The 12,739-nt window shown below is 42.7% G+C and overlaps 1 protein-coding gene across 1 annotated transcript in view; it reads right to left on the bottom strand.

The window, feature by feature from the left end:
* LOC143975935 (uncharacterized) overlaps positions 1 to 12,739 on the bottom strand; it is a 118,345-nt gene that overhangs the window by 49,571 nt on the left and 56,035 nt on the right. The window contains exon 4 of the mRNA XM_077478467.1: positions 3,409 to 3,532. Within this exon, the coding sequence (XP_077334593.1) occupies positions 3,409 to 3,532 (124 nt within the window). The remainder of the gene's footprint in view (positions 1 to 3,408; positions 3,533 to 12,739) is intronic.

The following is a 12,739-nucleotide window of genomic DNA, read 5'->3' as shown; positions in this document are numbered from 1 at the left end:
GGGGGGATGGGCTGGCAGGGACATGACAGAGATCACTGCTCCCGATCACTGGATCAGTAGATCTCTGACATGTACCCTGTCAGAATGGGGATCCGCTTGTTTACATTGATAGATCCCCGTTCTGCCTCTGTGCTAGGCGATCATTTTTTTGTTACAACCAAAAAGGTAAATGTATATTATTGGGATTTTATGTGATAGACCAACACAAAGCGGCACATAATTGTGAAGTGGAAGGAAAATGATCAATGGTTTTCAATTGTTTTTTTTACAAATAAATATGTGAAAAGCGTGGCGTACATTTGTATTCAGCCCCCTTTACTCTGATACCCCTAACTAAGATCTAGTGGAACCAATTGCTTTCAGAAGTCACCTGATTTGTAAATAGAGTCCACCTGTGTGTAATTTAATCTCAGTATGAATACAGCTGTTCTGGTAAGCCCTCAGAGGTTTGTTAGAGAACCTTAGTGAACAAACAGCATCAAGAAGGCCAAGGAACACACCAGACAGGTCAGGGATAAAGTTGTGGATGAAGTTTAGAGCAGAGTTAGGTTATAAAAAATATCCCAAGCTTTGAACAACTGCAAACCTACCAAGACATCTCCATCCACCTAAAACTGACAGCCTGTGCAGGAAGAGCATTCACCAGAGAAGCAGCAAAGAGGCCCATGGTAACTCTGGAGGAGCTGCAGAGATCCACAGCTCAGGTGGGAGAATCTGTCCACAGGACAACTATTAGTCGTGCACTCCACAAATCTGGCCTTTATGGAAGAGTGGCAAGAAGAAAGCCATTAATGAAAGAAAGCCATAAGAAGTCCGGTTTGCAGTTTGTGAGAAGCCATGTGGGGGACACAGGAAACGTGGAAGAAGATGATCTGGTCAGATGACACCAAAATTGAACTTTTTGGCCTAAAAGCAAAACGCTATGTGTGGCGGAAAATTAACACCCACATCACCCTGAACACACCATCCCCACTGTGAAACATGGTGGTGGCAGAATCATGTTGTGGGAAATCTTTTCTACAGCAGGGACAGGGAAGCTGGTCAGAGTTGATGGGAAGATGGATGGAGTCAAATACAGGGCAATCTTAGAAGAAAACCTGTTAGGCTGCTGTCACACTGAGGCGCTTTACAGGCGCTATAGCGCTAAAAATAGCGCCTGCATAACACCTGTACAGAGCCTCTCCTCTCACTCCTGTGTGAAAGCCCGAGTGCTTTCACACTGGAGCAGTGCACTGGCAGCACACCAAAAAAAATCCTGCAAACCGCATCTTTGAGGCGCTGTAGGAGCGGTGTATACACAACTCCTACAGTGCCCCTGTCCATTGAAATGAAATAAGATCAAAGCATATTCATGTGTTAGAATGACCCAGTCAAAGTACAGACCTAAATCCAATTGAGAACCTTTGGCAAGAATAGAAAATTGTGTAGATAAGGGGGAAAACGCTGCGCTAAACCATAAACATATAATACCAAACATATGTGAAGTATGTACTCCCACTGTGTAAATACACACAATAAAGCTGCTAACACACAAAGTCCAAGCACAAATGAATGAAGATACAAAAGGTGACAAGTCCTTAATCTTATAAAAAAAAAGAAGAAAAGGTAACAACAGTGACTATAGATCAAAAATAAATGTCCATTGGTATCTGTCCACTTTAGAGGGCTTTATCTTCCATGTAATTGGGTGGAGACACTGCCTTTGTTTGTTGTGTGAACGGAAGGAGTGAGTGACGTCACTCGCAGCCTTCCCAACACCTAGAACGAGGCTTGCACCGGCGGCATTGTGGTTTGGGTGGAAGTGACGCATATTGTCGCTTCCGGTGTCCACCACGAGGCTGTGACGGTCTAGACACCGTGCGTTTGTGCTTCAGTTACTATATAGTGCCTTTTTCTCACCCGCTTTTGCTTTAGGGGGAGGAGGTGCCTTCTATTATTTAATCCTTTTACTGTTGTGTGCACGTTTTTTTATATATATTGGCCCAACAGTTAGTTTGAGCTGAAGTGACCTTTTTATCACTTCTGGTTTCCTCTTTGAGGCGTGGAACGCAAGCGGAGTGGACATGTTGCTGGCACTTGCGCTCCAGCCGCTATAAATGAGTTCTACTTGTGGTGGTATTAGTATTTACATTTCCTGGGTTTCTATTAAGGTGAATTATTTTAATATGTCTATTATTATTATGTTTATGCGGATGTATTTAGTAAAATAATATTATACACATTTTTGATGGGTGGAATTGGGTCATTTCCGGGTCAGCCATGATGGGGGCGGTCCTGTTCAATATTGCATTATTGTGTAGTCTATATATAGTGGCAATATGGGGTGGTCAGGCTATGCTCCAGTAGAAGACTTTGCAGTCAAAACGCGTAGGGACAGCATTTTCTGCTTCTCATGTTGCTTTTTATTTATCACATGATTTTTCTATGTTTTACCATTATTTTTATGGTGTTTTTAAAATTTCAATAAACCTTCATTGGTTGATCTATACTTTGTGGAGCGCCTCCATATATTTTTCTCTCTCGTGTTTGGCATCTGACAAACTTCCTCGGATTAACCTTTGAGAGATCAATTTTGGTTGTCCATCCACCTTGGAGCCGCCAGCCTGTAATCGTGGATTCAGACCGAAGTGGACATGCATCCAATCCATACCTTGGGGGATACCAGCAAGCTCACACGATGCATTGCCGTATTGTATATGTCCACCACTCATGGTAAGAGTACCCAACCTCTTGTCTGTATGTCGTAGCAGTTTGATGCAGGAGCCACTGTGATTGCAAACTGGTGCTAGAGGATAAAGCCCTCTAAAGTGGACAGATACCAGTGGACATTTATTTTGGATCTATAGTCACTGTTGTTACCTTTTCTACTTTTTTTATATGATTAAGGACTTGTCACCTTTTGTATCTTCATTCACCTTTTTTTAGCGCTACACTTTATTTTTGAATTAAGACTTGAAAATTGCTGTTCACAGATGCTCTCCAGCCAATCCGACAGAGCTTGAGCTATTTTGCAAAGAAGAATGGGCAAAAATCCCACTCTCTAGATGTGCAAAGCTGGTAAAGACATCCCCAAAAAGACTTGTAGCTGTAATTGCAGTGAAAGGTGGTTCTACAAAATATTGACTCAGGGGGCGCTACACAAATGTACCCCACACTTATCACATATTTATTTGTAAAAAAAAATGAAAACTATTTATCATTTTCCTTCCACTTCACAATTGGGTGCCACTTTGTGTTGGTCTGTCACATAAAATCCCAATAAAATAAATTTATGTTTTCGGTTGTAACATGACAAAATGTGGAAAATGTCAAGGGGTATGAATACTTTTACAAGGCACTGTACACTTTAACTATAATGGCAACTTCTACATTGTCCAAAAGCAGCTTACTAACAAGTACACATTTTACCAGAAATGTTGGAGATCTCTCCTTCTGGACATGGGACACACTCATAGCAACATTCATAAATTGAAGATCCAAACATTTTTCTGCTGCCAGGTAAACAGGGATCTGAGCATCGAGATACCGGAACCTAAAAGTCAGATATTATTATTATTTTGTAGAGGTCCATCAGGTACAATGAAGCTACATTATACAAACTAAAAACAACAGCATATATAAATCCAACACTTCATATATCTGATATGTGCCTGCTGTACCATGTACTTGTATGAGAAAATGCCTGGTTCTCTTTGTCTTTGTATTGCTTCCTATGTGAAATCCCTGGTGTTCTTGCTAGTCCCTCTGCTTTCCTATTAAAAATCAAACACAGTAAGGAGGAGAACACACAGTGCTCAGTTCTCTAGCTGTTCTGGGAGCTCCTCCAATGACCAGACTTGTCCTCACATGCCTCCCCTTGCACAGCCACTCACTGGGAAGACCAGTGCACTGATCACCTCAGTCCCCACCCTCACCTCAATTTGCAGCTGGAAACAGAGGGCACTGTATGTGATTATTATTCAAAAAGGGGAGGGGGGGTATTTATAATGATTTTTATTTCTATACACACATGTTTTACCATTCATTTCTATTGAAACTACAAAGGGAGAGATCTTCCTACCTTCCTCTCAGCTTATCTGAAAGCCTGCACTGAGTTCATTTGGAATAAGCTACGTCCATGGCTAGGATTTCAGTGACTAACTGCCCCCAAACCCAAGGGGGGCATTGTCAGTGACCAGGATTATTGATTGGAATGTACATTCAAACACAAAGACTGGGTCCACTTAGAACACTCCCTATCTCCATTAGCCCTTGCGTGGATAAACTACCGAAACACTCCCCGTGAATGCCTTCTCCACCCCCTTATCAATCCGACACTACACTCCTTCCGAAACGCCTGCGACAAACATAAAATCTCATCCACTAACAGTCCAATGACTCCACTCAGATTGAATCCAGAATTTGCACCTGGAGCACACCCCTCCTTCCTGTCAGAGGGGTGGCCACACCCGACAGTTAAAGCAGAACATTTCTTTGTAAACAACCGCTTCCTTTCCCAAGCCGAACTAGCAGCAAAAATGGCAAAAGACTAATTTCCTTTCTGGACGTATATCTCCAAATTCGACATTTTTTCGACAAACCAAGACCTAAACCACAGTGGTTTAGAAATCTAACAACATTTGAAGCTCTATGCACAAGTGAGGAACCCCAGCGTCATCTGATATCATCCACATATTCATTATTATTCTCAGATCTTACACCATTAAGACATCAGATGAATCAAAAATGGGAACGAGATTTACAAATTGAGCTCACGGATGCTGCATGGGAAAACATATACAGTTACGTCCACAAGGGAACGGTAAATGTACAATTTCAGGAAAACACCTTCAAAGTAACATCTAGATGGTACAGAACACCCCTAAATCTACACCAAATTAACCCGTCACTCCCCCCGACCTGTTGGAGATGCAATAGAGATATTGGATTGTTACTCCATATCTGGTGGAAGTGCCCAAAGATCCAACCTTTCTGGACTGAAATTCACAAAATAATCACTGAAGTAACCACCTACCCCCTAGAACTTTCACCAGCTCAGTTTTTACTCCATCACTCTACCAACCCCAGCTGTTCCTATTACCAATCTCTGCAAATCTACATGGTCAACGGAGCCAAAATGTGCATCCCGCCTAAATGGCAATCCCCTAATCCACCAAACATAAAGGAATGGTTTACTTGCATAACTAATACTATGACTATGGAAGAACTAATACACCAAGCAAAGGATACTCCCGCCAAGTTCATCACCACCTGGTCATGCTGGATACAACTCATGACCACCGATAAGTTCAAACAATACATGAATGATTAAGCTGACAGAAGATGCCGCAAGATTAAAATGACAACTAGGGTCTGATCCCCCAACCTATTCCCCCCCACCTAAATAATTCCTTCACAACCCCCACAAACAATGACACTGGATTACTTGACTACCTCCACTTACAGAAACGAGGACCAGAACGTTCCCCTTCATACACTCACTCACCACCCCTTACAAATATATACACATATTCTCCCCTTGACACCCATTCTAGGCTTATCGCCAAATGCTCATACCTGAAGTCGATGATCTTGAGCAAACTAACCACACAGCTCATGAATCTAAAACGAGACATGTTATAGTTACCATGCTCTTCTCAAATGACAGAAAGAACATGGCTCAAGACAAGCAACTGCATGTACGATATCTTTTTTTTTATTATTCTTTTTATTTAATTTTACATTACAAACAGATCGTCCAACATTTTGCATAAAGAAAATTCAAGAGAAACATCTTTTTAACATATTCAACTGAACATCTAAAATAATCTCTTTTTTAAATGGGTACATTAGATATATTAGCACTCTCCCTGTTCCCTTTACCTCCCATCCCCCCATCTATCCTCTCCTAGTGGTTATTGTACACCCGTTTTTCAGCTTACTTTACCTACCCCCCCCCCCCCCCCCATCCCAATGAACCAACTCTAATGTCATCCACGGGTTCCGGGGGAGTGGGAGCGGAGATATCAAGTGAAACAGCCCAGACAGGGAGGTCGTGACAAGATTTGGAAACATTATTCCACCTATGGGGGAACCCCAAACTATCCAGCCAAGTTCCCCACAATCTTATAAACTTTACTATGATTACCCTCTTTTATAAAAAACACTCTCTCGTTTCCTATTGTTGATTTTACCCCTGCTACCCAGGGCTCAACTGTCGGGGGTAGATGTGCTTGCCAGTGTTGAGCAATCAGCTTCCTTGCCTGGAATAAACATCTCAAGACTGGTTCGACAATGTTTTTAGGGACATTGCCCCCTTCCATCAAACCCAAGAAGCAGACTTTAACCGTTGCACCTAATGCTATCCTAAAAGTTTTGTTAATCTCATCTATTACATTTATCCAATATCTAAATAGCTTCGGACACTTCCAAAGCATGTGGATAAAATCCCCAGTAGACCTACATCTTGGGCACTGGTCATTGTCTTGCCATCCCAGCTTGAACATTTTTTTCAGAGTATAATACACTCGATAAAAAAAATAACGATGTACGATATCTACTATATAAACATTAGCCTCATGTTAAGGAAGGTTTGGAAAATGATATTTTAAATGATCTTTTAAATATTTTAAATTGATACGTTTATTTTTCAATAAAGATTGCGGGTGCCTGTTTGTGACTCGGTATACTCTTTATATACAAGCACAATAAAAACTTCTTTAACCACTTCGCGCCCGCCCTATATCCAAAATACGGCTACAGAGCGGACGCTAACTGCCGGGAGGCCGTTCCTGAGCGGCCTCCTGTTTACTTCCGCAATGCACACTCCCACGAGCATGCATCGGGGAAGTTCTGTGCTGGCCGTGTCCCTCGGACAGAGCCAGTCACAGATCGCTGTAAACGGCCAATCACAGTGGCCGTTTACAGCACGATCGGCGTGTCCAATGTGATATGATCATATATGTAAACATATGAGATCATCTCTCAGCGCCGCTATCCCTCCTCACACAGACAGCGTGTGAGAAGGGAGAGATCAACGGCTGCAGCGGCCGTAATTTAAAAAAAAAAGTGCCATCCGCCCCAGTGTCATCCTCCTCCATTGCCATCTACCCCAGTGCCATCCTCGCCCAGTGCCATCCTCGCCCAGTGCCATCCTCCCCAGTGCCATCCTCCCCAGAGCCACCTGCCCCCAGTGCCACCTGTTAGTGCTATCTATCCCCAGTGCCACCTGTTGTCAGTGCCATTTGTCCCCAGTGCCATCTGTCATCAGTGCCACGTATCAGTGCCATTTGTCATCAGTGCCACCTGTCAGTGTCACGTGTCATCTGTTGTCAGTGTCCCGTGTCATCAATGCCACTTATCAGTGACATCTGTCATCAGTGTCACGTGTCATCGTTGCCACGTATTAGTGCCATCTGTCGTTGGTGCCATGTATTAGTGCCACATATTAGTGCCATCTGTCATCAGTGCCACATATTAGTGCCATCTGTCATCAGTGCCACATATAAGTGCCATCTGTCATCAGTGCCACATATTAGTGCCATCTGTCATCAGTGCCACGTGTCATCAGTGCCATGTATAAGTGTCATCAGTGCCGCGTATCAGTGCCATCTGTCATCAGTGCCACGTGTCATTGTCCTGGTGCTCCAGGGCCTTCAAAAGTGTAATATGTAGTCAACAAGTTAGATGTGTAATTTATGCTCCTAGAACATGGGACGGTGCTCCCTGCATGTTGGGCCTCTCTATGTGGCCAGGCTGTGAAAAAGTCCCACACATGTGGTATTGTAATACTCAGGAGGAGTAGAAGAATTTTTTGGGGGTGTCATTTGTGGTATACACATGCCACGTGAGAGAAATAACCACAATGACAATAATTACAATGACAATTTTGTGGGAAAAAAAATCTTAATTTTGCAAAGAATTGTGGGAAAAAACGACAATATCAAAAAGCTCACCATGCCTCTTACTAAATACCTTGGAATGTCTACTTTCTAAAAAGGGGTCATTTGGGGGGTATTTTTACTTTCCTGGCTTGTTCGGGTCGCAAGAAGTGAGATAGTCCACCAGTACATCAAATGTGATCAATTTTGTATGATTCGCACCACAGCTTGTGGACTCTCTAACTTTCTCAAAGACCAAATAATATCCACTAATTTGGGTTATTTTTACAAAAGATATGTAGCAGTATAAATAGTGGCCAAAATTTGTGACGAAAAATGTATAATTTGCATAATTTTGTCACAGAAACAAAGAAATATGCGTTTTTTTTCAAAATTTTCGGTCTTTTTTCATTTATAGCGCAAAAAATAAAAACCCCAGAGGTGATCAAATACCACCAAAGGAAAGCTCTATTTGAGGGGAAAAAAGGACAAAAAATTTATTTGGGTAAAGTGTTGCATGACTGAGTAATTGTCATTCAAAGTGTGAGAGCACCGAAAGCTGAAAATTGGTCTGGGCAGGAAGGGTGTTTAAGTGCCCAGTAGGCAAGTGGTTAAGAAAACAAAAAACAAAAAAAAAAACAAAGGGAGAGATTAGAGTCAGTTAGGAAATAGTACTTTAATTCTTTTTGCTAGCTCTTGGGCCATCAACTCCTTTTTGTTTTGTTTTCCTTATGATAGGGGTTTTTTTTTGTTCTTAATTATATTTTGTGGGTGCTTCAAAGTCACTTTTAGCTGCTGTGCTATCTATAGTGAAACTTCTTTTTCATGTTTTGGTGAAAAGCTTCCCTAAAAATAAATGGGCGATTGTTTCATGAAGTTGAAATTTTGGGGATCATTTTGGGGGTATATTTGAACTGTTGTTTAAAGGGATACTACTATGGGGTTTTCTTTAAATGTGGGGTATATTGGTTTATTTTGTTCTTTGTTAGGGCCTTTTTCAATATTTTTATTAATTCAAAGTAAAACGCTCTTCTCAGAGTGCAAGAAGTACACCATAATGTCTTATGCCGCATACACACGATCAGATTTCTTGTCGGAAAAAGATATGACGGCTTTTCTGATGGGATTCCACTCAAGTTTGCTTTGCATACACACGGTCAGGCAAAAGTTAAAGTGAATTTACGACTCTCAAGAATGCGGTGACGTACAACACTATGACAAGCCGAGAAAATAAAATTCAATGCTTCGGAGCATGCCTTGAATTGTTTCCGAGCATGCGTAAGAATTTTGCACGTCGGAATTGCCAGACGATCGCATTTTCTGATACGAACTTTTCCTAACCGAAAAATTGAGAGCATGCTCTCAATCTTTTGCTGGCTGGAATTCCGCCAGCAAAAGACTGGTGGAGCATACACACGGTCACATTTTCCAACGTAAAACTCTCATCGGTCTTTTGCGGGCCGAAATTCCGATCGTGTGTACGCGGCATTAGAGTACAGGACAATCACATATCAAGACATTGTCAAATACAATAGTCAGATGGCATGGTAAGGCATGCTAGCTGGTATACTAAATTGTGAGCCAAAATGAAGACAGTAGTGCGGGGTTAATGACTGATGGTATACATTAAATAATAATGCCTGCTAGGCATTGAGAGTCTGCACTCACAGGATGCCTAAGGAACCACAGAAAGTTGTACAGTTAAAAGTTCTTTAACCTTAATACATTCTCTGCTTTAAGGTAAAAAACCTTTTACATGCAGCTCACCCCACAACCTCCTTTAAATACTCACCTGAGCCCGATCTTGGTCCAGCACTGTCTGCAGGAACCATTGGCTCCTGCTGCTGTCCATCTAAACCTGTAAGCAGAGAGCACGGGGTGGGGCCAAGCTAGGTTGTGTGTCTGAATAGATGCATTCAGCCTGGATGAGGAGTGAATCCACATGAGTGACACTCAGGAAGAGGAACCAGCATCTCTGGCAGAGGCCCTGACAAGATGAGGATTGGGGCTGCTCTATGCAAACCCATTGCACAGAGCAAGTAAGTATAACATATTTTATTGAAAAAAAAATCAAATGTTTACAATCGTTTTAACAGGCGAAGCATAGAGAAGAAATTGGAGGGGAAGGGCAAGTTACGGAGGGTCCACAGAGGTTACATGCTATTAGCGGGGCAAAAAAGAGGGCTAAGGGCTTTTTTTATCTTTTATTTTGTGTTAATAGAGCTTTTTTGAAGTCTGGGGTTCTTTAAGTGCAGCATTCCCTGCTTACAGACCATCTGTTCTTGGATCTACCTTTTGAAAGAAAAAAAGTGTAAGAACAATGTACACCTAATCCACCTTGTGTTATATCACTCAAATTCACAGGGCCATCTCTCTTATTTCCATAGATTAAAAAAGGTTAGGCATATGCCAGTTAGGCCTTATTCCTGAATAAAACTATATGACTGGTGGTCACTTTAACTCTTTAACTACTGTATCTCCTGTAGAATCTTTATTGTTGTTGTAAAGTTCCAGGCTGTGGTCTTTGTCTCTGGTAATTTTAGGCCTGACCATGCTACTTAAAAATTTCCGGTTGTTGGCCAATTTTACACTGTTGTGGCATCTGCTGTCTCTTAATTCTTGTAGTATCTTACCTTTACATAGGCTATCCCCCTTCAGTCCATCACCAATGTAAGTACAGTTAAATCACACTTGTTCAATAATAATAAAAAAAAAGGAGTAAATGTTGTCAAATCATAGCCAGAGTTCAGGAACTGGAAATGGATAGTCAGGCAAGCCAAATTGTTAGGGAGCCAGAGATGAGCGTAGTAGAACAGCAACAGGATCTGGAGCCAGAAGGAATGTCAACTAAGCAAGTCTTTAACAGGAACACAGGAGAGCATCTCTAGAGATGTGACCAAGGTGAAGGCAGAGATCTTCTGGGCTGGATGGCTTAAGTATGCAGGACTGACGAGCAGGATATCATCAACAGGTTAGTCACTGTGGAGAGACAGCAGCTGGCAATTAGCTGACAGCTGAGTGGCCAACTTATAGAAGGAAGGGCTGAGCCCAGCCCTGACAGTACCCCCTCCTCAATAACCCTTCAGCCTCAGAGGACCACCAGGCTTGAGGGGAAAACATCTATGGAAATCACAGAGGAGGACAGGGGCATGTACGTTCGAGGATGAGACCCCGGCCCGTACCCTTTCCAGTGCACCAGGTACTGTATGTGCCTACTGAACCTACGGGAGTCAACAATGGACTGTAATTCATACCCCTCATGGTTCTCCACCTGTACAGGATAAGGACAAGGCACCAAGGTGGTAAAGCAGTTGCAGACCAAAGGTTTTAATAAGGAGACATGAAATACATTCAAGATATGCATATTAGAAGGAAGGTCTAATGTGTAAGCCACTTTGTTACTCCTGCAAAGAATACGGAAAGGCCCAATAAACCAGGGTGCCAACTTCAGACAGGGAACACAAAGTCGGAGGTTGCGAGATGACAGCCAGACCCTGTCCCCAACCTGGTATGAAGGTGCAAGCAGGCGGCTGCTGTCAGCATGGAGTCCGTACCTATAATTAGCATGTCACAAAGCCTCCTGGGCTTGTGCCCAAGTGGAACGAAGACCACGGAGATGCTCCTCTAACACAGGAATACTCTGCAGAACAAATGAGTCAGGCAACATGGAAGGTTGGAAACCATAATTTGCCATAAATGGGGACAATCGGAAAGCAGAATTCAAGACACTATTGTGAGAAAACTCCACCCATGGTAAGAGATCTGACCAATTGTTATGACGGTGAGAAAAATAGCAATGTAGGAATTGCTCCAAGGACTGATTGGCTAGTTCTGTTGCTCCATTAGACTGCAGATGATATGCAGAGGAGAAAGCAAGCTGGATTCCCAACTGTGCACAAAAGGCTCCCCAGTACCGAAACAAAAACTGACTACCCCTGTCCGAGACAATCACCTTGGGTAGCCCATGGAAGTGAAGGATCTCCCGAGCAAAAATGGAAGCCAGTTCCTTAGAAGTGGGTAACTTCTTAAGTGGAATACAATGGGACATTTTCGAGATGCGGTCAACCACCATAAGCATAACTGTGTTGCCCTGGGAGTTGGGTAACTCCACAATGAAATCCATAGACAGGTGGGTCCAGGGCCTTTCTCCATTGGGTATGGGTTGTAGGAGTCCCACTGGAGGACACACACGAAATAGGCAGCTATAAAGGCGGTTACATCAACACGTAGACTAGGCCACGAGAATTGTTGGGAAATGGCCCAAAAGAGTTGTTTCTTCCCAGGGTGGCCAGCAGCGTTGGAAGAATGATAAGTCTGGAACACGGCAGTACGGAGACTCTCTGAGACAAAGCAGCAGTCACAGGGTTTCTCAGAAGGAGCATGGACCTAAGCAGCAAAATTTTGTCACCCAAAGGAGAAGTGAGACTGGTGAAAACTGTAGCCAGAATACGGTCAGCAGGAATCACAGGAACCGGAACCGACTCCATCTTGGAAGTGGAGAAAAATTGTTGTGACAAAGCATCAGCCCTTACATTTTTAGTACCAGGTTAGAATGAGACAATGTAGTTGAAACTAGACAAGAATAGAGCCCATTGTGCCCTTATGTGAGAGAGGCATTTAGCCTCAGACAAGATGTGAGATTCTTATGGTTAGTAAGAATGAGAACCGGAACAGTGGTTTCAGGGCTAAAATGATCGCTAACATCTCTCTGTCACCAATCTAATAATTGCATTCCGCAGGTGACAATTTCTTGGAAAAGTAGCCACAAGGATGCATAGAGCTCTCAGAGGTAGGACGTTGAGACAGAAGGGTACCAACTCCAGTCTCAGAAGCATCAACCTAAAGGATAAAAGGTAATGTAGGATCAGGATGTGCCAACA

Source organism: Lithobates pipiens, unplaced genomic scaffold (assembly GCF_037356315.1).
Source record: "Lithobates pipiens isolate NorthernLeopardFrog02 unplaced genomic scaffold, aLitPip1_a1.2 Scaffold_13, whole genome shotgun sequence".
In the NCBI taxonomy this organism is placed as follows: domain Eukaryota; kingdom Metazoa; phylum Chordata; class Amphibia; order Anura; family Ranidae; genus Lithobates; species Lithobates pipiens.
This window is presented reverse-complemented; position numbering and strand designations above follow the sequence as displayed.